At 43.5% G+C, this 26,664-nt stretch overlaps 1 protein-coding gene across 4 annotated transcripts in view; it reads left to right on the top strand.

Moving 5' to 3' along the window:
* The window catches only part of GRIA1 (glutamate ionotropic receptor AMPA type subunit 1), a 305,570-nt gene that overhangs the window by 165,323 nt on the left and 113,583 nt on the right, over positions 1-26,664 (top strand). For 3 of the 4 annotated variants that reach the window (XM_027081485.1, XM_027081483.1, XM_027081482.1), the window contains 3 exons: positions 4,975-5,028; positions 22,503-22,664; positions 24,636-24,803. In XM_027081485.1, coding sequence (XP_026937286.1) covers positions 4,975-5,028; positions 22,503-22,664; positions 24,636-24,803 — 384 coding nt within the window. The remainder of the gene's footprint in view (positions 1-4,974; positions 5,029-22,502; positions 22,665-24,635; positions 24,804-26,664) is intronic. The other variant, XM_027081484.1, reaches the window with a different exon arrangement.

The following is a 26,664-nucleotide window of genomic DNA, read 5'->3' as shown; positions in this document are numbered from 1 at the left end:
TTAGCTCTGAGTTCTGTTACCCACTGGTCTAGCATTTGGTTTCTCATCCATTTGGCCCACTGACCAGTTTTGAGTCCAAGGAGGCACCAAGCATCTCCCTTTCCTGGAACACATCCATGTGTCTGAGCAATTAATTGATTGTCCGTTCCAAGAAAGGGCACTGTAATCTCAGTAGTCTTTAGCCAGACATCTCTAAGCCACGGTTCCTCCAGTTCTCAGAAGTAAAGCATGTGTCATTGGATAGGTCACTTGTCTTTTTAAATTACATTTGTGTATTCAGATGAGCTAGCAAGGAAGTAGATTTTGCAATCGTTTTTGAACAGTGCTATACAAGTAAAGATGGCAGTTTTAAGTACTTGCCAACATGACAGAGCTTGTTAATGGCCCTCAAGACCCCTGGGGCTCCCACAGGGAATCTCAGCACCCGCTCAGCAATTGCTCAGAGGCCTCGGGAACTGAATAGGAGAGATTTTGAAAGTCAGGGGTTCTTTGAGGCGTTAACTCTGTGTTCTACTTTACAAAGTGCGGATATGGCTTCCCTCTCAGAGAGAGAAACCAGCAAAAATTGTTTCCATTGAGATGGGAGTTTTTTGAGCTGGAGTCATGGGACTGGAATTCTAGTTAAGTAAAGCAGAATAGAGTACTGGTTCAAAGTAGAGACCCTGGAGCTAGACTGCCTGGGATTCACATCCCCAGCTCTAATATTTGCTAGCTCTGTGAACTTGGGCCAGGTTTTTCATTTCTACATCTCAGGTTCCTGATCCGTAAAATGGGCATAATAATAATGATGATGATAATAACTACCTTTAGAGAGCTCTTGCGAGGGTTAGAAGAATCCATGTATACATGTAAAGCACTTAGAATAGAGCCTGCCCCACAGAAAGTGATATATGTAAGGATTCACCCATTTTGGCTATTCATAGTGCCAACTGGTACTGGTTTTCTTTTGTTTTGCTTTGTTTTCTTAGTTAAACTTTTAATTTTGAGACACAAATTCATATGCGTGTGTAAGAAATAATACAGAGGGATCCCATGTACCACATATCCAGTTATCCCAATGGTAACATCTTAGAAAACTATAGCAACTATAGTGAAATATCACAACCAGGAAATTGACATTGACATTGATACCTTCGAGGTACAGAACGTTTCCATCACCATAAAGATCATCTGTGTTGCCCTTTTGTCCTCACCTGGCTTCCCTCTCTCCCTCTCTTTTTCCCTTTCCTCTCTAACCTGTTCTCCATTTCTGCAATTTTCTTATTTTAAGAGTGTGATATAAATGGGATTACATAGTATGTAATGTTTGGGGTATGGCTTTTTTCATTTGGCATAATTCCCCGGAGATTCAGTCAAGTTGTTGTGGGTATGATACTGCTTTCTTGAGTCACTCCCTCTTTGGCATAAGTGTACTCATCTGTAAAATAGGAATGAAGGCCCCTGTTCTACAAAGCTGATAAAAAGATTAGATGAGATAGGAGGTAGAGAAAGTGTTGAATGATAAGTTGGTATTCTTAAAGACTGATGACTCCTGCTGTATTATTCCATAGTGAAGATAAAGCTGTTGGTACTATTTTCTGAGTGCTTACCATATACCAGACACTATGCCAAGCTCTTTCCATGTATAATTCCACTTCATCCTCACGTCATCTCTATAAAAACAGCTTCTATTAGACCCCCTATTCTATAAATGAAGAAACAAGACATTACACTTGCCTGGGATTTCACATAGAAGGAAAGCAGGAAGTCAAATCTATCTTGGTCGGGCTACAGGGCCCAACCTTTTAAAAATGCAACTTTCAGCACATGTGCTGTCTATAGCTACTCCCTCTGTCAAAGGACAAACTTGTGTTTGGGAAGGAAGGAACTTGTTTGCATGAATATTTTAGATTGCAGTGTATTAACTTTTTTAATCCTTGGATTCTTCTATTCTGAAAAGTAAGACCAAATGCTGAAAGGATCTTACAAATCACCTGATCTACCATTTGCATTCATACTTTACAGATGGGATGACTGACGGTCATATTGGTTGAATGATTTGTCTTGAGTTCAGACAACTAGTTAGTGACAATGACCGTGAGTCTAAAAGTTACATCTTCTGATTTGCGTTCTGACATCTTAGCATCATCCTAGACTATCTCACACTCAGTAATTGGGATCTTTTCAGTCTAACACAAATGTTCTGCCTAACCTGAGGAGGAAGACAATGATTCCGAATCCAAATAGGGAATTAACTGCCTGTCTCAGGCTCTAGTGCCCCGATGGGAATATAAGCTCTATTAGGATTTGTTTTGTTTTCTTCCCTGCTGCATCCACAGTGCCTTGAAGAGTGCTTGGCACCTAGTAGGTATTCAGTAAATATTTTTTGAATGAATGAGAAGAATAAGGAATCAAGGAATGCTCTAAGATCCCAAATGTCAGATGGGTCTAGATATCTACAGGTAGCCTTTGACTGGAAAAGAGCCTTTAAGCTGGAGGTAAGAGCAGGTAGGGAGGCCCAGAGGGCATGTAGGGGCCAAGGTTCACAGAGGGGCTTAAGAGGCCAAGTGGAGGATGTCAATTGTTTACTGGAAGGCAATGAAAAGGAGATGAACCCATGATTGTGACCACCTTTGGAAACCACCCCAAAGAGTCTGGGGTTTATTCTGTAAACAGTGGAGGGCCAGTGAAGGTTTGTGAGCAGGGAACAGGGTGATTAGAATATAATGCTTTATCAATATATAAGACACTTAATTATGTAATACAGTCATTAAGTTCAGAATGAGTTAGAGATGGATGAGGGACACCAGGACCAGGCCATCCATCACCTTACCCTGTTGTATTGTCTTCAACGTGCTTTTCCCCTGCTGAAATCGTGTTCATTTATCTGTTTATATATTTACCACCTGGCTCCCTGCTAAAGTGTCAACTCAGCTCAACGAGGGCCTGGGGATCTTGCCTCATTTGTTCATAGCTTGTCCCTAGCACACAGCGTAGAGCTTCGCATGTGGCCCATGTTCAATAAATATTTGTTGAGTGAATTAATTAATCAGAGAAGGCTTTACAGAGTAGTTGGGATTAGAGATCAGCCATAAAGGTTATGAATAATTAGAGAGAATGGGAAAGGGCCTTCCAGACACAAAGATTGTGAATTAAGGCAATCCAGTGGAAATGAGCTTTGAAGAGATGGGGTGAGTGAGGCAGGGGACTCCAAGTGTACATTACCTTTATAACAACTTTCTCAGTTTGTAACCCTGTGTACCTGTATCTCTTCATCTGTTTAAGTATGGGTCTCCTCCCAGTAAACTGTGACCTCCAGGACAGCAAGCACCACGCTCGTTTCACTTTCCACTATATCTCCAGCACAGTGCTTGATAGATAGGAAGCACTTAATGTCTGTGAAAGGGAAGCTAGGGCATCAGGTAGGTAGGTGAGTAGATGGGTTGGATGGTTTGTGTTAGGTCAAACCATATGAAATTACTGATTCTTATTGGTCAAAAGTCATTAATTATCGGCTGTTTCCTATGTTTCAACCTGTAATTTCATCCTGCAGGGACTATTCTTATCCATTGCCTGGATGCACTGGGTTTCAAACTATCTTTTATTTGCTATTTTGTGCTTTTTAGAAGCTGAATAGGTTCCTCATAAAGGTATCTCATTGTTGAAAGAGCAAAAAACCATTTGACAAGAAAATGAAAAAGTAATGAAGAATTATTAATAAAACTATCATCCCCAAAGTCTTGGCACTCCATAGTCTGGAATTTCACATGCTAACCACTGTTTCAGAGCATTCATTGTGTGCGCTTGCATTTAATTATTCCCTACACAAAAAAAATGTGAGCCGCTATGCACATACATCCAGTTAAGGAGATGTCTGAATGTGGGTGTTAATAACCTTGAAATTTTATTCAGTTAGAGAAGCCGTCCAAGTGCTTCTCATGTGTTCTATGCGTCCTTGCAACAGTGCAGGGAGAGAGGCACTGAGCAGGGTGTACTAACCTCAATTTGATGATTAAAAAATAATAATAATAAAGAAATAGATCAAGTTAACTTGCAGGCTCAGCTAGGACTAAACCAAGGACTGCGGTCTTAGCTGTTCCTTGCTGGGTGGAATGTCTGGATGCCCAAGCAAACCACTGGGTAGTTCTTTCTACAAATATTTTCTTGCCTGCAATTAGGGTTGGTCTGCACACTGAAGATGGACGGGTGTCTGGGGACCCTGGCTCTGAATCAGGCATCATATGGAAAGGCTCACAATAGCCAGGTCCCTGTCCTGACACTGCTACCATACTGCTGTGGGAGCTGGCACATCACTTCGTCTCTCTGGGCCTGGACTTCCCATCTGTACAGTGAGGGGCCGGACCAGATGATCCTGACGTTCTCTTCCAGCTTCCGGGTTGAATGGCTCATTGATGTCTGAGTATCCAACGGGTTTAGGGAAGAAGGCACAAAATTCAGGGAAGGAAGGAACTGTATCTGAATATGGTCCATTCAAGGATTTGAAGTTCAAGAACTGGGGTGGAATCATCCACCTACCCATTTGACTATCCTTCCACCCGTCCACCCATCTGTCCACCCAAGCAGCAGATGTTGTTGTAACAGTGACAAGGAATTCAATACAACATAAGATTCCCACTATGTATGGGAAGGCTTTATGGAAGAAGGAAAGAAGTGAGCATTCTAGCCTGGACCTTGGGGTTATGATACCACTACTCTACCCCTGGAATCAGGCAAAACTGATGTCAGGTCTTACATCTGCACTTAATAGCTGGGTAACTTCAGGGAGTTTATTTGATTTCTCTAAGTCTCAATTCCTCATCTGTAAAACAAGGATATCAGCAATGCCACCACCATTGGATGGTTGTGATATTGTAGTTTGGGTACTTAGGATAGAACAGGGCACATTTTCAGTACTCAGTGTTAATTGCTGGTCATTGTTGGTGTAGCTTTAATTGTCAGTATGATTAATGCATCCCCTCTCGTTGTGTTTTGTAGATTGTAAAGCTGGAGAAGAACGGCATTGGCTACCACTATATCCTTGCAAATCTGGTGAGTAGAGGACACTGCAGGCTCTCAAATGGTGGGTCTTTCTGTGTTTGGTGCCCGGCTTGCTTCTGTGGTCCCTGGCTGGAGGGAACGGCGTGGGTGGGAGGGGCACTTCCTAGCTTTGCCTTTTCCCCTTCACATCCCTGCTTGTCAAACCACAGCACACTCAAGGTGAACCTCTAAGCTTCCTTGGAAGAGACCCTGCTTGTGGGCAGGCCTTCCTCAGTCATCACAATTCCAGCTTTAATTGGCTCTGCCACTTGGCGATAAGAACAAAATCACCACATCTTTGAATGATACAAAATGTTTTGACCCCACTGGTTTTGACCCTCTATTTTGACATCAGTGATAGTTTTACTGTTTATAAATATAAATGTTTAAATCATAATGATGCTAGTGCTGACAGATCTTTAACCAGAAACAGTTTTACAGCATAAACAATATTATGTCAATTTAGTTTTTATTCCCTTTTTTACGTGGCATAGACAAGCTGTCTTTTAAAAAAAAAATTTATTTTCATTTTTATGTGCTGCAGTTATTTTTATTGGGTGTAATGATTTTCCATGGTATGAAGACTTGCCTCATAAAATAATTTTTTGCACATGTTAAGTTTTACCCAGCAACATGCACAATTATGAGTTTTCTTTTGTGACCACCGTTTTTGACAAGTCTGTTTTTCCTGCGTCATGTTTTGCTCCTCTTACTTTTTTAATCATGAAGTTTGATATTTCCAGTAGTTTTTTCCCAAAGCCAAATGTAATTTTATTTTACCTGTCTTATTTTCTAAAGAGCTAATTACATGCCATCCAGCTCATCCACTTAAAGTATACAATTCAATGGTTTTGTATATATTCACAGAATTGTGAAACCATCACCACAATCTCATTTTTAAACTTTTTCATCACCCCCCCAAAAGAAACCCATACCCATTAGCAGTGATTCCCCATAGCCCCACAAATTCCTCCAGCCTTAGGCAACCAGCAAAATCTACTTTATATCCTTATGGATTTGCGTACTCTGGATGTTACATATAAGTGGAATCATAGAATATGCGGTCCTTTGTGACCGGCTTCTTTCATTTAGCGTAATGTTTTCAAGGTTCATCCATGTTGTAGCACGAATCAGTACTGCATTCCTTTTTATTGCCAAATAACATTCCATTATATGGATGTATCCCATTTTGTTTATCCATTCATCAATTGATGGACATTTGGGTTGTTCTCACTTTTGGACTATTATGAATAATGCTACTACAAGTTTTGTTACATTTGTTACAAGTTTTTCTCTTGAGCATAAACCTAGGAGTGAAATCACTAGGATACATGGCAACTCTATGTTTAATATTTTGAGAAACTCAAAACAGTCAAAACTGTAGTCAAAACAGTCAAAACTGTTTTCCAAAGTGGTTACATCTCCCAGCAAATTTTTTTTTGAATTTTATTTTACTTTATTTTCCAGCAAATTTTAATAAATAACCCATTTTGCCATGTGCCAGTGTGAGCAATTGTCAGATTTCCTTAATGATAGCTTTTTCTACAAAGTTAGCTTATTATCCTGGCCTGTCTTTATGATTTGGTGTTTCCTTTAAGATGTGATTTTTACCTTTTGTCTATAACAAATGATATCACTCAGTTTTAGCGATGTTATTTTGTGTTGATTATTCCTGTGAGTAATAGTAATTATTAATTGAACCAGAGACGGATATTTTCTACTTGCTTTTGGAACAAAGGTCATTAATAGAACAAAGGCACAGGGGCTGGGTATATGTAAAGGTCAAAATGGCAGGATCTAAAACACCTTGCCTAATTCTTAAGCTCTGTCTCTCTTTCTGGGTGGATCTCCAGCCTCAGATCCCTGGCTTAACCTTCTTTCCCCTTCAAAACTTCCTTGCCTTGGCTGTCCTAATACTTCAGGGTCAGGACTAGAAATAAGAAGGACTTCTTGTGATAGGTTAATTTAGACCCAGCTGTTAATAGATATATACGCTACCTTTCTCAGAGATATTTGCATTTTAAATGGCAGATGGCCGTCCAAAGATTTTTGGCGAACCAAGAGTTTCACCCTCAAAAACAATTTGGAAGGGACTTCCCTTGGAGGTCCCGTGGTTAAGAATTCGCCTTCCAATGCAGGGGGTGCGTGTTTGAACCCTGGTTGGAAAGCTAAGATCCCACATGCCTCACAGCCAAAAAAACAGAACATAAAACAGAAGCAGTATTGTAACAAATTCAATAAAGACTTTAAAAATAGTCCACATCAAAAAAAATCTTAAAAATCAAAAAACAAAAAAAACATTTGCAAGGATGAAATTTTTGACTTCATAAGGAAGAAAACTCTTGACACCCCTTGAATCCCAGATCCTTAGTCCTAGAAGGGACTTTGGAAGTCAGCTGTATCTAAGTCTCATTTGCTTATAGGGAAACATTTGCTTGTAGTCAAACCAGCAAGATGGTGTGACTTGGCCAGGGTCACACAGCAAGTCAGTGATAGAGCGAGGCCTGGCACCAGGGTTAGTGGGCAGCACCCAATGCCTTTTCCACTTCATCAGGACATCTCTCAGCACAGACCACGTGGGCACCCTGCTGCTTGAGAATACACAGAGCAAGGTTGGGGGCATGCATAATCACCTCTCCAGAGTAAGATAGAAATTACACATCAGTGGCCTCAAAGCCACCGAATGACCTCAGGTAATTACATCGCCAGGCTCCATCTGTTGCCAAATGACCCCTCGGTCACAACATCACCAAGTCAGCCCTTTGGGTGTCTGTTTCTTTCTGATCTGCATTCTTTTTTTTTTCCCCTGACCTAATGAGCTCTCAAATCCTTACAACGGCCAACTAATAGGATGCAAATTGCATATAGCATCCAAATACAAAAGACTTGCATGTTCCAATAGATTAGTTGATAATTAGGCTTCAAATTACTAATTAATTCAGTCTGAAACATAGTCGAGTATGTGCTGTGTGTCTTTCTTCCCCCTTCAGAGGAATAAAGCAATTGATAAGATGACAATTTTTAGAAATTCCGCCACATAATTAGCCTGCCGCTGCATGGAACTGACCCCCTCCTTCAGAGTGTTTGTGATTAGGGTGTAACAAGAGTTAGAAACTAAGGCAGGAAGCTTTTGAAAGATTTAACAAAAAGAGGGAGCTACATTTTATTTTGCAGTTCTTTCTGTCCCTGTCAGAATGCAGGAGCTTCAAAGAAGCCAACAGCATTCTCGTAACAGAGCACTTTGGAGGGATGTTTTTCTGGCTTTGGAGGGCCGCTAGAAGAGAGGATGGAAGGAGACTGTGGGTCACAGAGGAGAGCTTTATAACAGGGAGTCATAAAAAAAAGAACAGAAAAGAAAAGCCATGCGTTTTGTCCAGATACCATCCTCAGCTAGTATCTTTGTGATCTTGGGCAATTTTCCAGCCCTCAGTTTCCACATCAGGAATAATAGTTCCTATTCTATATGCTCATGGAGTCACTGGGGAAACCAAACATGTTGCTGAATGCCACCATGCCTTGAAAAAGTTAAAGTGTTCTGCATAGGTGAAGAATCCTAACTTCATATACTAAATCTACCCATCTGTACATATTCACATGTTGTGTCCGTATGTATACATGCATATATATGCCTGTGCATATATATGCTGATATATGTATTCATATTTTATATATGATAGGATAGATGTATATTTATATTTCCATAGCATTGGTATGTCCATAAAGTGAAATTGAGCCTTGCAGAAATTGGTGAACTCTACCATTATTTCTTAAAGAAGCCCCTGGGCCCTGGAGCCCCCTGATGAACCAAGCTCTCTTGTCTGGCTGTCAGTCCTCCTCCAAGCCCAGCACTGACTCGGTTTTCACTCCCTGCTCTGAGACTGTGATCATAGCAGACAGCTACCAGCCAGAGCGCTCCAGAGTTATAGCTCTTTATCTCTGTGATGCATCAGCCGCAAATCTTAGAACAAATTGGTGTTTCTCAAAAGGAAGATATGTGGACCTCTACAATGTGTCTGCACAGTTTAGGAAACACTGAGCCAATGGTTAAATTCTTCAGTCCACTGAGACTGCAAACATGAATACTTACAGCATGGGACAAATGATCAGATTGTTTATATTGATGATCTGACTTTCACTGAAATAAAAAAGCACAACATTTAAAAATTCTTGTAGAGAACTAGCAGACCTCTGAGAATTTATAAAGGGTCCAGCAGACCCCAGTTTGAGAAACACTGAAGGACTGAAGATATTGGTTGTCTTTCTGTGTGGACCATATGGTGCCTCCTGGGGCACCAGTAACAATAACAGCAACTCCTTTCATTTTTACACCAAGTTATAGCTCATGTGATGTTTTGACATGAATCACACCACTGGGTTTTGAACCTTGCAGTACTCCTATGACATAAGCAAGGGAGAATTCCTCATCCCCACTTTATAGAAATGAGAACTGAGAATCCAAGATGTTACATGACTGATCTGCAGAGGGGGAAGGCAAGCACTCCTCAATGGAGTCTGGCTCTCAGGAATCTGGCAAAAGCCAAGTGATGTGATCATAAGAATAGGATGACCAGGCTAACCTGAGCCATTGAACTAGAATTTCTTAAACCCCTAATAAGTAACTACAACAATAATAACAATGGTGATTACTATTATTCATTGAATGACTGCTACATTCCAGACACTATGATATATACTTAAACAGTTACCTATTAAATCCTCATAATTGTCCTGGAGGTTGATAATATTATCCCCATTTTTCAGATGAAGAAACTAAGGTTCAGAAAGATTAGTGAGTTTTCCAGTGACAAAGTTTATAAAGTCATGGAGCTGGGCTTCCCCTCCAGGACTAGAGAACTCCAAAATCCATGTTCTTATACTGTGCCATGTGACTGCTGAGCATGGAGGAGGTGGGGACGGGTGCAAGGGGGACACAGGCTCTCGATAAGAAGGCTTCAGTTTAAATCTTGCCTACAGTTGCAGCAATAAACCTGGACTTCAAACTCAGGCTCTCAAACTCCCACTGGATATCTTTTCCACTGTACACTGATAGAATTTCATTATAATTATACAGTTGGCTCTCCATGTTTGTGGGTTCCATGTCCGTGGATTCAACTGACTGCAGGTCAAAAATATTTGAAAAAAAATCCAGAAAGTTCTAAAATGCAAAACTTGAATTTGCCACACAGCGGCAACTAGTTACATAGCATTTATATTGTATTTCTAGCTATTGACACAGCATTTACATTTTATCAGGTAGTACAAGTAATCTAGAGATGACCTACAGTATACGGGAGGATGAGAGTACGTTATATGCAAATACCATTATGCCATTTTATATAAGGGACTTGAGAATCCACAGATTTTGGTATCTGCGGGGGTTCCTTAACCAATCCCCCACGGATACCAAGGGACAACTGTGATTTCTAGTGCACAAAGTAGCTGAGGGAAACACACGGAGGACGGGTCATCCCAGGTCTTACTGGGGGATTTGGGGACCGGGGTGGTCAGCCATTTCCGCCATGTGGAGGCAGATGACCTCCTGTGAAATGTTCGAGTTGGCAGTTCTGGTCCATGTGGCGGCTCACCCAAGCCCCCAGCTCCATGCTGCTACCTCTTTGCTGTATCAGTCTTGAGAAGAAATGCTCTTTCATCTCCTTGCTCCCCTGTGGTGGGAAAGCTGTCTCTGCCTTCTGTAAGGCCAAGCTCGGCCGCTTTCTTCTGCACACGCCATCTCAATACCACCCACGGTCACGTTTGGCTCCTGTATGGTTCCTCTAGTTAGGGAGCTGGAGCAGTAGTTGGGAAGGGTGGCTCTGGGTCAGACAGACCTGAGTTTGAATTCTGGTTTTATATTTATTAGCTGTGTGATATTAGTAAAGTGACCTACCTTCTCTGAGTTTTCATCACCTCATCTGTAAAAACAAGGAATGTGGTATCATCTACCTCCTCATGGGCTATCATGTGAATTAAATGAAATAATACTTTATAAGTGCTCATAGTAATATGTGGCCCAAAATAAGCACTCAGTAAACGTTAACAATGTCCACCATCATAATCATTGTCATCACCATCATCATCATCATTAGTAGTAGTGGGGAAAGAAAACACTAAATATCTGGGGACAAGATACTATCCTTGAGGTCCCTCAACCCCCTGCCAAACTCAATCTCATCCACAACTGAAACCCAATTATGTAACACCTTCCTCCCTGTTTGTCTGTAAGCTCCTGGAAGAAGGAATATGTCTGCCTTTCTCACTGATGAATTCCCAGTTCACCAGGCAAAGTGACTTGCATGTAATGGTGTTCTTTAAAAAGTCACTGAATGAATGAATGAGTGAGTGAAATGACTTCTCAGGAAATAAACAATGTTGGTACCCACTTATTACACACACTTAAAGGCAAAGTCCCTGTGTCTATGCTAAAAGCAGCAGAGATCAGGGCTCGTGGGACTATGAATACAGCTAAGAATATGCAAATGAGTAGGTAGAGATGGGCCTCAGAGGGCATCTAGTCCACTTCCCGTAAAAGGCCAGAATCTCCTCTACAACATCCCCAACAGAAGCCCATCCAGCTGGTTCCTGCTTGAATAATATCTAGCGATAGGGAATAGTGTATTAGGAACCGCCTACCCTGCTTGTTCTTGGTGTTTGCTCCTTCAGCCTGGACGACCCCCTGTCCCCGCCCCTCCCCATGCCTTCCCACAGGACAGGTTCTAACAGCCAAATGAACGTCAGAGATGAACCAAGCATGTCTGTGTGCCTTCCACTGCACTGGGCTCATACCAGAAGCACTAAGAAGCATGCGGTTTTACTTTTGTCCTGGAAGCAACTTGGCTTTGTCTTCCAGCTCAATTGGAACATGTAAATAAATTTTTAAAAGGACGCCAGAGAAAAATCTTGTGTGAAAAAAGTAATGCAAGCCCCATAAACTTCCACCCCAACTGCCAGAGCCTGGCGGTCAGAGGCTCGAGAGGCCCCCGGAGGCTGCAGGTTTCTGGGAAGGATCGTAACGGTGCATCCACGCAGCCAGTAGTCCTATGAAGAGTGTGCCTTTGCGCTGGCTTGAAGAATCCCAAAGAACCAGAGTTGAAGGGTCCCCAGGAGCTCGTCTCACCCAACCCCTCCCGCATTTTGTAAAAGAGGCACTTAAGACCCAGAGAAGGGACATAACCTGTTTGAAGTCGCTCGGAAGTTGAACAGGAGAGCTGGGCTGGGATTTGGAGCAATTGTTTGTTCTGTTCTTTGTGGCTTCTCTTACCCCACTGCTGCCTCTCAGTTTCCTCTGTGTGTGTGTGTGTGTGTGTAAGAGAAAGAAACATATAGAAATAGGAGACAGAGAGAGGTTGAGAAGCACTCCCTCCCCACTCCCCCTGCCCCTCTCAGAGTCACCCCTCACTGATGGAGTCCATCCCAGTGTCCTCTTCTCCCTCCCACACAGCCTTCCCTCTCTCCCTCGGCTTCACCTCACTCTTCTGTAGCAGTGAGAACACACGGCTTACTTTAGGATCACCAGAGCTTACACTGCAGAGAGCCTCTGGAAGGGAAGAGGAAATGGATGGGTAGAAAATCAAGTCCCAGACCCCAAAGGATGCTCACTTCCTACGTGGTCCAAGCATCCCATCAGGCAAGGGCAAGGCTGAGTATATGTTACTCTTTGCAGTCACATCCCATGCTCTAGAATAATCCATTCTAGAGAACTGAGAGTTTCTGCATCCGTCCAAGAGAGGTGAGATTATATTCTCATTTTACAAGAGAGGAAAAGGATGTCTAATTTGCTGAAGAAAGTTTTCCAAGGTCATGTGGCTAAAACTGGAATTTGAACTCAAACCTCTCAAATTCCAAAGATTAGGTTTGTTGACCATTGGGCAACACTGCCCAAATCAAAGAAACCTTGGTGACTCTCAGGCCTGGTATTATAACTGAGAAAGCTCAGAAATAAACTCTTTTTCTTCTGAAACTGCCTGGGTTTGAATTTTCGCTCAGTCACCTACTAGCCGTGTGACCTTGGGCAAGTCATCTCACCTCTCTGTACCTCAGTTTCCTCATCTGTAGGTGGGAATATTAATGCATACCTCACAAGATAAAGTGAGTTAATTTATATCAAGTTTTATAACAGTGAGTGCAGCAGAAGCCTGGGGTCTCATCCCAACTCTGCCACTGACTCATTATCCTTTGCAAAAAAAAAATTCTATTTTTTTGAGGGTCTCAATTTGTTCCAGATTTGTTCAAGGGTTTTCAAAAGGACTAAATGATCAAAAGGACCTTTCCAGATGTGCAATTTACGGTTCTGGTTTTCCTGCCTCTCTCTGTGGTCCAGAGGTGCCAAAACAAAATTCTCGAAGCACATTGGCTCCCTTCACTCTAAGGGAGAAGCCACTCCATTCATCTCAAGCACTGGGTGTTTGCATCCTTTGCCCTTGCCAGCCATGCACACCTTGGCTGATTTGGAAAGGCCCTTTCCATGCTCAGTCAGTGGGTTATTTCAGATATACAAGCCAGCAGCTGCAATTGCTCTTCCAGAGCATGGAACCCCCTTGCCACTACCAGCTCAGAAGCAGGAGGGACAGACCCCTTAAGTACCTATTTTGGCAGGAGATTAGGGTAATATGTAACTAGAAAGGTTCAGTCCTCACTTCCTTACTTGTCCCTTTCTTTAAGACAGAAAAGCAAACAGACTCTAGAGTACTCTAGGTGAGTACTTATTATGTACCAGGCACTGTCCTAAGAATCTGATAACGACTAATGCAGTTAATCCCTATGAGATAGCTGCTATAATGATTCTTATTTTGCAGTAAAGGATGCCAAGGCACAGAAAGGTTGAGTAGCTTGCCTGCAGTCACACAGCTAGGTGGTGGCAGAGCTGAGATTTGAATCCAGGTTGATGTGTACACACATTTCCTCTGATTCACCGCCCTCTGTCACTCTGATTCAGAATCTCCGAGCATGTGTGCTTTCCAATTAGAGAGTTCTTCCCTGCACTCTTCACCCAGCCAAAGCCTCCTCTTCTTTCAGCTTCCCTGCTTCCACTGGGAGCCTTCCCTGAGTTCCAGGTTCAGGTTTGGTTCTACCTACTTTGCTCTACAGTTATGTGGGTAATATGGACCTTTCTCACTAAACCTTAAGTAACTTGAAAACAAGGACCAAACCTATCTTATTCTCTGCTGCATCCCTTTGTCCAGTATGTACTTGGCAATGTTAGATCCTCACAGGTGAATGAGTGAATGAATGAATGAATTGCAAGAATATTCCTTTCCCCATTCCTAGTAGGTTTCAAATTTATCATACGTTTGGACTTTCATTCATTCTTCACCAAGCATTCATTGGGTGCCTGCTCTATGGAGCCCCTGAGAATGTTTAAGCTGGCATTTCATCAAAGGTGGGCTTGCTATAGTCTTTGCCTGAGCCTCACTGGACAGGAAGGTTTGGATCACGTGAAAGGAAGGTACTGCTGGTTTCAAGTCTGCCAGGAACTCCAGCCTTACAAGCCCACCCCACCCCTACCCTCTGGCTCTTGTTCTGAAGTGGCCGTGACCAGGTGTTACCCATGACTGCAGCCAATTAGAAGAGAGTTAAGATGAAGGGAGGTTCTGAAAGACCAACCAACCCCAGGCCAGATACTGCACTTCTTTCTTCATGCATTGACAGCCCAATCTGGGGGCCCCTGACCTTCTGCCACAAAATGCCAGCATGTTATCCTAAACCCACAGACTGAGAGAATTTGGTTTGTGAGATCCCAACTACCTTTTAAAATCATCTGTCAGCAGCGTGTTCGGGGGATAGGTCTGTTTGCGTGCTTGCTGATATCCAAGCGTACAGGTACCTGCCTCCCTGGTTTCAAATGTACTTGGCTAAGAGTTAACACTAGTGGTTTTTTCCCAAATCAAATGGTGTTTTAGCTGCTTTAAGCACAGCTGCAATGTCTTATTGACTTGGCAGGAACCACATAAGCCTATGTTATGAGGGATTATATAGGGTAAGGACGCATTCAAGTTTCGGTTGGTTAAAGTGGCTAGAATAGGAAAATCTGAAGACCTTATGCAGAGACATGGTTATTTGAGGACACAACAAAGTCCTCACCCCAGGAATATTCCATGAATCCGTGTACATCCATATTCATGCGCACGCACCTGTGTGATCACAGAATTGTAGATCAAAGCTGGAAAAGCCCTTAAGAGAGAGATCGACTGGCTCAGAAGTTTCCAAACTTTTTCGTTTAAAGCTCTAGTTTCAAATGGAATCTTGGGGAGAACCCCAGTATGTAAAACAGATAAAAAGCAGAGCTGCTTTGGTGGAAGAGGGAGGGTGGGAATCCAGAATGTCATCCTTCTGCCCTCCCACTAATTCAACGTGGTAGCCTCTGAAATGCCTACAGCCTGGGACAACAGTTTGAAAGATCATTGATCTAGCCAATGCCCTCATTTTGCAGATCAATAATCTAGTGCCTGGAGAAGGTAAGAACACTACCCTAGGGTAGACAGCTCATGAAGTTCAAAGACAGGACAGAATGCGTCTTTTATGCGGTTGTCCCTAAAATTATTTTCCTGACACTACTTATTTATGACCCAGTTCAGAATATACTACACACACAGAAACAGTCAATAACAAGACCTCTTTGGTCCACAAGATGAAAGCTGAGAGACTGACAGGTGACAGGATGGAAACTTACAAGAAAACCATGAAAAGGGTGAGTGAAGACATTTGTTGTATATGTTTCACCCCTTGGTGTCAATTAAGCAGTCAGCCTGCTCCAGGTACTGGGCTGTGGATACCGTGGGGACCGAGGTTCCTGATCTCTAGGGTCACACGGTCTTCTAGGTCTAAAGGAGATAAGAAGCAAGGCTGCAGTCAGAGAGAAAGCTGGGAAAGACCCCGAGAGAAAGAAATAGAGCTTTGTGGTTCACATCCCAATGACCAGCACCCATTAAAGGAGCTGAAGACTAACACCTGGGTCTCCTAGACACCTGCTAATTCCTTCTTAGTATAAAGATGCAGGCCATTGCAAGGGCTTCATTGCAGGACAGAAGATAAATGAATCAGACTGATGGGACTAACGTTGAGGGGGCAGAATGTACAATGGCTAGAAAAGAAGCCCAGAGTCTTGTCACTTGCTATGACTACGGTCTCTGCCCCTCACTTTCTATGTTATGTTAGGCAGAAGCTACTCCATTCATTTAAGACTCAGTTTTCTAATTTGCAATGTGGGAATGATAAAAGTACCTGCTTCACAGGACTGTCACCGGGATTAAATGAGATCATACAAATAAAGCTCTCAGCACAGTGTCTACTACTACACAGTACAGGTCTGATACACGTTAGGCACGGTGGTTATTATTGTCACTATTATTTTAGCCAAAGTCTGCATCCCATGACTTCTGTCCATTGGTTGGTGCTGGCCTGCCTTCCAGAACCTTAGAGAACAAATCTTCTACCTCTTTCCCACGACAGCCCTTCTGGGATTCAAATACATCCTTCACTTCCCTTCTTAGTCTTCCATTATTTTCAGGTTGAACATCCCCACTTTTTTCAAGCATTTCTAATGGAACCAGACTTTTCAAACTGTACTTCCCTATAACTATCCTCTCTATGGAGCTGTCATCTAAGAATTTATCTGACAATTTGGGGAAACTTGCCACATTCAACTTGTGCCATTCAGAGTATAAAGTGCAAGTTCTTCAATTTGTTCTAACTTACCTCTTCTAGATCTCAAGGGGAGGAGATGGAGGGAGCGCTCTCTCCGGCATCCCAGGTCTTGTTAAAAAACCTTCTCCTTGGCCCCTTAACGGTGTCCGCCCAAGCAGGACGATGAGGGCTGAATAGCTTGTATGTGACCCCTGGAAAGAACCCCAGAGAAAAAGGAAATCTGGCTTTGAAGATAAAGCTTTTTATCCTTTGAAAGCCGCGTTCCTATACACCTGCCTCCTGTTGGCTCAGGTGTCTTGCCTGACCCAGTGCCTGGTTTCAAAGCAGTTGTAACAACACCTAACCTCTTTTGACCCAGTGATAATGATGATGGTGAATGTGATGATAATAATAATAACATTCATAATCACTGATGATTATAATAACATTCATTAAGCACTTACTATGTGCCAGACACAGCTCTAAGTGCTTTATGTATTTTTTTTTAAATCTTGCTCCAGTTCTATGATGTAGGTGCTATTATATCCGCATTTTGAAGACCAGAGAGCTAAGACTCAGAGAGGTTAAATAACCAGTAAGCACACATAATCAGGTTCTTTTGTTTCCAGGCACACATGATAATTAACAGTCATAATGATAACTCAGAGCTTCCTCATGATCCTCAAAGCGTTTTCTAAATCTTTACAGCAACATGAAAGCATGTCTAATGTAATTATACTGTTAAACATCTCTTTAGGATATTATAATTATTTGAAAAGGCTTTTCATTCTAATCCTTCGAAAATTATCATTGAGATATGAGAGATGGAATGACTATATTAACCAGTTTAATTAATTGAGCACTTTTTCCCCCAGTCATTCTATTTAAATGACTGGTCAGCATTGCATTGCCTTCTACGATGAGTACATAGGGAATACATATCCTAATCCCAGCTACCCCTCTAGTCAGCCTACAACTCGAGGCCACTAGTCTCCTCTCTGGACAACGACGGGTTTGATCTGATCGCCAGCATCTTTGCTTCAGGCGTCCGTAAACCTAAACTATGGCCCATGGGTCAAATCCAACTGCTACCTGATTTTGTTTGGCTCATGAGCTAAGAATGGTTTTACATTTTTTAATTATTAGAAAAATGAAAAGTGATACTTCATGACGTGTGAAAATTATGTGAAATTCAAGTCTCAGTGGACACAGCCATGCTCATTCATTTTCTACTGTCTAGGATGGCTTTCGTGCCGTAATAGCAACACTGGATAGTTACGACAGAAACCACATGGCCCACCAGCCTAAAAAATTCACAGTATGACCCTTTATCAAGAAAAATTTGCTGACTCCTGGTATAAATGTGGGGTAGGTGGGCACTAACAGACCTCGTATAAATCAGAGGCTTGAGAAACATCTAACCAATCTCTAACCACCATCATGGTGTCAAGGAGAGAAACCTACTGTGCTCTCCCACAGACGTTGCTTTAAGACAGAAAGCTGTATTGGAAGGCCTCTCTTTGGCAGAGCGAGACACCTGTTCCAGGCTATTAACTGTCAGCCACACTGTCTGAGCTTCTCTGTCCCTCTGTCTGGGGCAATATGGAAATGCCATCCTAAAGCTAGCCTCCTACGTTCCTCCACTGGCAAAGCAGTGTAACACAGACAAAGAAGACAGATTTGATGGCTGGAGCACAGCTGGATTCCTTGCTTGCTGGGTGACCTCAAGGGAGTTTCCAAAGGTCTCTGAACCACAGCTCCTCTCACATAAAATTGGGACAGATACTCACTCACTTATGCAAATGAGCACCCGGTGCCTACTGTGCATATTCACCTCTCAGGGTTGTTTGGGGGGATTAAATAGGATTACGTATATAAAGCATTTAATAGAATGTCTGGCTCAGGATAAGAGCTTGGGAAATGTTTAATAAATCTAAGGGTGACTCTCGACTGATTATTTCATTTTTCAGTTTTAAATGACAACTTCATAATTCTCAAAAGGCTGTATAGATGAAGTTATATGATGCATAAGAAGGGACAGCTTTGCCATTGTTGTTATTTCTGTTATCCTGAGGAGCAATGCTTCCGAAGCTGCATTTCAGTAGAGCATTTAACAGCGCCAGTGTTCTTTAATTCCAGGCCAAGAGACAACCAATTAGGCAGGGCTCCCTTAACAGACCCTATCAGTCAACCAATGCCATGACTTCTCTTCCCTGTTCTGCCACTGCCACTCCCTCCCACACTTTCCAGGGACTTAACAGATGAGTTTGACCCAACAACATATATCAAAATTATCTGAGGATCTATTTTTATTTTTTAACAGTACTAAAAAGAAAACATATTCACGTGGTAAAAAAGAAAAAAATTATTCCCTCATTTTGTGTCTTTTACCTAACAGCACAGATAGGAGCTTATTTTATCATTCTTTGTCCCTTCCTTCTCAGGGGAGCTAAGGAGTTCAGTTAGAGGTCCCATCAGTTTGATTAGATATAACTTGAGATTTGGTTCCAGTAACCTTGTAGTCAGACACTCTGGTGATGGAGTTGACTGGCATTTATGTTTGAATAAACTCTGCCATTTCCTATGGTCCCCATTACATTGATGTGGGCAGTCAATACAAAATGCCCGGGAGCTTGTTACAGATTTTCAAGCGACAGAATTTGACTGCAGGAGGTTGCTTTCATTTTATTCTCTCAATAGTTACTTTATGAACAAGATGTTCTTTTTAAGATCTCTAAAAATTATGGGAAGTCTCTCAACTGTGCATTAGCTTTTAACCAGGGGTAGGATGGTTGTACTCTTAGGTAGTAGAACGTCTTTGAATGCCTATTGGGTACGAGAACCTAATTCTGATTTCATCTGTACTAAAAGCTTGCTAGAAACTGTGCAATTCAGTAGACCCCTGTGAATGTCTGTAAACTGTAGCTATGGGAAAAGTTAATCATAAAATATATTTCCAACATGAGCTTCTCTTTTCAAACAATTAAAATCATCCACCGGCATTTACTGCCTGGTGATCACACTTCCCCTTAGCTAATAAGCATTCTTGCTTGAGGAAAGCCTTTGGCGTTTATTCATTCACCCAACAAATATGTATTGAGCACCTACTCTGTGCCAGGCATTGTTCTAGGTGCTAGGTTCTAGTATACATCCGTGAACAAGACAGAAAAGGTCCCTGCCCTCATGGAGCTGACATTCCAACCCAAGGAGAGAGGACAAGGGAATAAATGAGCAAACGAGATCATCTCAAATGGGGATAGACAGAACACTGAGAAGGAACTGACTGGACTGGGTGTTGGGGGTGACTTGACTGGGTTCTACTAGAAATAGGTCTTAAGACAGCAATTCAAGTACAAGCAGCTTCTTTGGATGTGAATCCGAGAAACAACAGCAGGGAATCAGGGATGTGAAGTAGGGAAGGGACAGCAGGCATCTGATAAAAGTGCATAACCAAGACAGTTACCCCTCGGGGCTACGGAGCTCCATCCTTTAGGGAAGCTCTAGACCTGGGTGTAGAGCATGCCTCAGGGTCACCCCACCCAGGGAAGAGGATTCTGGAGTATTTATCTACGAACTCCCCATCTGTCAATGGTTGAGAGCTGCTCTGGGTGAATGAAATCCCCGATACGTCTGGCTTACCCTGCACGCAGGTGAAGTAATAGGTATTTGTAGTTAGTATATAAAGCGGAATATCAGTGTCTAAGGGCTGGGGGAGTGGAAATCAGCAGGGCATCAATAGCATCCACCACAGGGCAAGAATTGAATCTTACATAAGGGGTCAGGAAAGAGCTATCTGAAGACAGTGCATTTTAGCTGAGATCCAAAAATACGGGCAGGAGTCAGCCAGGGAAAGCTCACTTCCAGGCAGAGAGAACAGCTAGGCAAGGGCTCGGGGCGGAACTGAGCTTTGTGTGTTTATAAAATAGAAATAATAAAGAACCGCAGAACTTTAGAGGCATGGGGCGGGTGGGATGTCTTTGAGTCATGAAGTCACTGATGACTAGATCTTTTAGGTAAGGAAACTGGATCAAGTCAGTGAGAAATGAAGAGACCCGGGCAGAGCTGGGGCCAGCGCTCCGGGCTCTCAGCTGCCAGTCCTTGGCTCTCCCCAACCTCAATCCACCAAACTGCTTCCCCTGCTCGTTCCCCCATTTCACCCCCAGGGGTCTGGCAGTTTCTCCAAGCTGTGGAGCTCAGACAGCAATGACTTTATGATCCCTGCTCAAACTCCTGCAGTGGGCCGCCAATTATACCTTATAAAGAAACCCAGGGGATCACAACGCTTTATGTGATCCAGCCCTGGGCTGCCGACTGCATTTCCCGCCCTCTCTCTCACTCACTCACCGTGCTACAGTCACACCAGCCTTCTAACGTTTTCTGGAACATGCCAAACATCCTCCGACCTCTGAGCCAGAATGCTCTCCCCCAGATTTCCCCAGAGCTCACTCACACGGCTTCACTTCACTCAGGTCCCTGTGCTGACACCACCATCTCAGGGAGGCTCAAACGGATCGTGACTCCAGGGCATGGCACTGCCCTCCCCTCCCCAACCTCTTTCCCCACTTCATCTTCCTTCAGAGGACTCACAGCTACAGCAGAGTGTACTCTGCTGGACTGTACTCTAGACGCTGTGCTACATATTTACTTTTCTTTAACTGAAGTATAGTTGATGTATAATACTCTATGTTATAGGTGTACAACATAGTGATTCACAATTTTTAAAGGTTATACTCCATTTATAGGTCTTATAAAATATTTGCTCTGTTCCCCGTGTTGTACAATATATCCTTGCAGCTTATTTTATACCTAACAGTTTGTTTGTTTATGGTCTATGTTTCCCACTAGAAAGTAAGCTTTGTAAGAGAAGGAAGTTGTTTCTCTCACTATTAGAAGAGTACACTGTAGGTTCTCAGATATGTTCGTTGAACGACAAGTGCGCAAGTGAGCGAAGACCTACAGAAGACCTCAGTTCTGGTCCCCTCTCTGCTACTAAATCAATGAATGACTCTGTGAAGACGATTCTCCCACTCTAGTCTCAATTTCTTTATCTGACAAATAAACATATAATTTCTACCTTATAAAGCCATAAAGTGAAATGCGGCCGTAGATCTGGAAGTATTGTACACTATGGAATATATTATAGAAATACAAGGTTTCCTTTCTAAATTGAAGGCTTCCTGAGTTTCAATGAACTTTACCAAGTGGGGAGGAAAGTTTTTCCCAATAAAAAATGCTTTGCAGATATGAAAACTGATCAGGACTCACTGGCTAGAGAAGACCTCGGCTGCGGCCCAGGAAAGAGCACAGGGGGAGGGGTAATCAGCATGCAGCCTCTTCTAGACACGCTGGTGACACTGGGGAGCCCTCAGGCGCCTGCCCCCAACGGACTTCAGATTCCTCTCCTCTCACAAGGGTGGAGAGTGGTGATGGTAGAGGAAAAACCTCCCCCTCTTTTGTTTTTCATTCTATTGCATATCTGTGTCGTCACAGTAATCTCAGCCACCATTTACTGATCACGTGGATCATCGCACTGCTTTTTCTCCCCCGCCTCCTAACCTCCATTATTCGTACGAGAAAACATCAGGGAACTTGGTCCAAGGTAGTAACTCACAGCTGGGAGCAGCAGAGCCCAACCTTCAACCCAGGCATGGCTGGCTCCTGAGCAAGGGCTCTTAACCACTGTGCTAACTCTGTGCACAAACTAAGTGACAACAGAATTCAGAAGGGAGGGAGACACAACTGTCTCTCCATTAAGTCGGTTTCACCTTAAGTAGGAACTGGGTGGAAAAGGCTGTGATTCTGTAACATGGTTAAATGGATGGACCCAGGCAACATATTCTGACTTCTTTCCCTTCCTCTCCACCCAGGGTTTCATGGACATTGACTTAAACAAATTCAAGGAGAGTGGAGCAAACGTAACAGGTTTCCAGTTGGTGAACTACACAGACACCATCCCGGCCAGGATCATGCAGCAGTGGAAAAACAGTGATGCTCGGGACCACACCCGGGTGGACTGGAAGAGACCTAAGGTAAGAGGATCGGCGGCAGGCAGCAAAGGACCAACCTGGTCCCTGTGCCTGCCCTAGATTCCTAGATAGTGTTAGCCTTTCGATAAGGACAGACTTCCTAAGAGGAACATCCGTAAAGACTGAGGGTATGGACAATCCAGAATGACAATGGTTTTAACAAGCTAAATATTTTGATTTTCTTTCATATAAACAGAATTCAGGAGTCAGCAACCCAGGGCTTGTGTAATGGCTTCACAATCATCAAACACTGAGGCTTGTTCTATCTTCTTGTTCTGCTATCCTCAGCATATGGCTGCTACCTTATAGCCCCAAATGGCTGCAGAGGCTCCAACAATTACCTCACTATTCTACCCAGCAGGAAGGGAAAAGGAAAATAAAAACCCAAACTGCTTCCTATAAGAAGTCTTTCCAGAAGTCACACACAGATCTTCCCTTTACATGCTATTGGCCACATCTTAGAAACTCACCCCGGCTACCTACGGGGGAAGCTGGAAAATGATGTCTCTACTCTGGGCAGGACCACCATGTTGCACAGCTCCAGGGGGATGCATTTATTTCTTCATGGATTGAGCCGCCTAGATTTGTGCAGGGAGCTGGCCCTTTTTCTAATCAGCCACATACCTAGCTAAAAATCAAGGAAATTTAACTAAGCAATAACCAGCACATCTCCTTCTCAGAGAGTCTACTACCTATTATCACGCAGACTACCTGTCTCTCACTCCCCAGCAAGGCAGCTTTAAATCCTGCAGCCAACATCTATATTGTTTGCTATTTGATAATGGCTTAGAATAAGGATAGGGGATAATTTTTCTTTCCCACATCAAATCCAACAGTTCGGCAATGGCTGTGTGAAACACTGTGCTGAGAAGGATTCTGAGGCTAAATGTGTTTATCCAGGGCAAACTGTGGATCCTGGGCAACTTTCTCTTGCCACTTGTCAATTTCTTTTTGCGAATGGCAGGCCACTTAAGCGAGATGCTTCTCATCCCACTTTTGCTCAAACTGAGTTAGCAATTCAGAAATAAAAACTTATTTCAATATGAGCTTAAGCAAGAAAAATCACAAATGTGCTTTAAAGCAATGAGCAAACCACACAGCAGTTAATTCATTAATATGCGAAAAGCCCACCCAATTTCCAAAAGATTGGAGCTGATTATAAAAATAACAAAATATAAGGTATACACTTTTAAAATAGCAAGAGAATCAAAGTTAAGAACTGGAAAAATACATATACGTTCATTCTACAACTCTACTGTGAACTTAGAATGTGCCAGAGAACAGGCTAGACATCGAGGACAAAGTAATGAGGACAGACATGAGTTCCAGTGCCAGGAAATGTTGTTCTGGATTGTTATCCCGCTTTTGTTTCAACATTTTCACCCGCTTTCAGGCGAGAGGGGGATAAAATTGAGGGTTAGCATGAAGAAGCACAAGGGGAAAGTTTGCAGAATGTAAACCTGCCACTTGAGTGAACCACATGTGGAAATAATTTAGAGCTGACCCTTCTTGGATTATTCTTTTACTGTCACCAGGGATGGTGGAGTAAACTGTTCCTCTTGGCCCCCAACTGATGACTATACCACAGAGAGCACCAAGTGGTTTTCCATGGACTGTATCAGACAGATACAGATGTGTTGTATTTAGTCTACGCATTCTTTTTCCAGTTGAACCAACATTTTCAAATGGCAAGATGGAACACAAAATTCTAAAGTTCTCTTCTAACATCGCAACCTGCAGTAATACTGAACTCACAATCCAGGAGGGCAATATTGGCTAGAGAGGTGGAGCGGCAGCCCCCATCTAAGAGGCAGGCACTTCCCGGCTCACGGCTGCTCCCCTCCTCCCCCCACTCCCCATCCCTGGCCGACTGCAGGCATCCTCACCGCCGGGAAGCTCGTTCCCAGATACAGCTCCCACCTGCCTCCCTGTCAGCGAGCTCTGACACCTAACTGTCTCTGTTCCTCCCACTAGTACACCTCTGCGCTCACCTACGACGGGGTGAAGGTGATGGCTGAGGCTTTCCAGAGCCTGCGGAGGCAGAGAATCGATATCTCTCGCCGGGGGAATGCTGGGGACTGCCTGGCTAACCCAGCTGTGCCCTGGGGCCAGGGCATCGACATCCAGAGAGCTCTGCAGCAGGTGAGGCTGGCAATGGCTGCCCCATCTTATGGGAGCCTCACAGGGGATTTCAGCATCAGTTTCAGGTGGGACGTAGCTATTTAAAAGAAAAGGGAGAGCACGCCTAAGTTTGGACTGCCGCTGCATTGTGTCTGTGGCTCTTGGCGTACATGGAAGGTCACGCAGAAATTTGAAAAACGAAACAAAAAAACGCAATAGTATGGAATAGTCATTCCTGACAGCACAAAAGCTCTATTTTCTGCTTAGCGTTTATGTTAAAAAGGGGAAGCCAGTGATTCTGTATTTGACAAGGGGACGTGAGATATACAAGGATGAAACTGAAGCATTTTAGCAGTCTCTTGGAGACTCCCCCTCCTGCCCTGATTTTCTGGATTTCTTCATTACCTTTGCTTTCTGTGCACATGTCATGCTGGGACCCTGAAAATGTTTCTCAGGACTTCTGATTCTATTTTCTTGCTTCTCAGCATTGCAATCATCAATTTTGTTCGCGCTTAACAACAGGTAAAGAACGGGGATAGAAAATGGTCAGGCCCCTCCAGTCAGCTGGCTATGCAGAGGATTCTGAGGCTGAATCCAGACTCAACAGGGGGGGAGTATAAATACTCAATTCGTGATACGTCTGCTGTGGAAGCAGGATGAGACAGACGTACACATGAGCCATGTACTTCACATTCCTGGTTTAGAAGTTTCTGGGGATTTGCCCAGTTTTATCACTCTCTGCACTCCTAGAAGTCTCTAGAAGTTTCTAGAAGCACCTCAAGCCCAGGCTGTGGTCCTCCAACTCCTGACGGATAGCACCACAGGATGCCTCTCGTGCCTCCTGAGAGAGGCTGTGTTTCCAAAGGGGACTGGGCAAAGAGGGCAGTGCTCACTGCAAAGGAATGTCCAAGTATCTGACACAGTGGCAAGCCAGCAGCAGCAAGATATTTTGGTACAAATGCCTCTCAGGACCTGCCCTCCCCATCCAAGAGTTGCCTAGATAAGGCCAGCTCTACTTTCAAGACTCCATTCAACAGAAGATGAATTTGGACTCCCAGGGAAGGAGAGATGCGTTTCTGAATGAGGCAGAAATGTAGAGCAAAATGTACAACTATTCCCATTTGTTTTCCAACCACACGTGCACAGCTCTAACAATTTTCACAACCTGGAGAAAGAGACAAGACAGGAGTATCACAGGCTGTTCTTCAGCTTGGACGAACTGCCTGCACATGGAATGTGGATTATACTTCTGTCCTTTGGAATGAAGTGAAGCAGCTGCCCTGTGACCACACGCGAATGGGTCCACCCGCAGCCCTTTCTGCCCTCCCTGTCTCTGCGCAGGGTGGCCCCGAATCGCTAGGCAGCAAGAGCAGACACCCACCAGCTTCAGAATGATCGCCAAAGGTGCTGTGCCCGCCTTCTGGCTTATTTAAAATGCTCTTCCAGACCCCACAGTCGAGACAGATTCTGTTTGCAATGTGAAGCTAGTTTCAGAAGGTCCCACGGACTTGCCCTCAGCCTCACAACCCTTCTAGCTCCCTTGCCTCTCCCATCTTAAGGGCATCCCTGGAAGGATATCCTGATGCCATCGTTGACAGAGATGAAGCCTGGAGACGACGTGGGTGACAGGAAGGGCACTGAATCAGGAGAGCTGGGGTCCAGGTCCCGCTGGGCCCTTGAGTCTCTGGGTGACCTTGAAATACTCATTCATATCTCCTACACCCTTCCCTTTCCTCATCCACGACAATGAGGCGGTTAGAGAGACAATTCTTGGGTCTCAACTGGCTTAAGAACTCTAAGGATCTAATTTATTTTTTCTTATGCTCTAACCCATGTCTTTCTGGTTGTAACATGCTCAGCTTCTGCTTCTGCCTTCAGTGGG

Source organism: Aethalodelphis obliquidens, unplaced genomic scaffold (genome assembly GCF_003676395.1).
Source record: "Aethalodelphis obliquidens isolate GAN/ISIS:26980383/991018 unplaced genomic scaffold, ASM367639v1 scaffold45, whole genome shotgun sequence".
Lineage (NCBI taxonomy): Eukaryota > Metazoa > Chordata > Mammalia > Artiodactyla > Delphinidae > Aethalodelphis > Aethalodelphis obliquidens.
The sequence above is the reverse complement of the archived record's forward strand: the minus strand, read 5'-3'. Positions and strand labels throughout refer to the sequence as shown.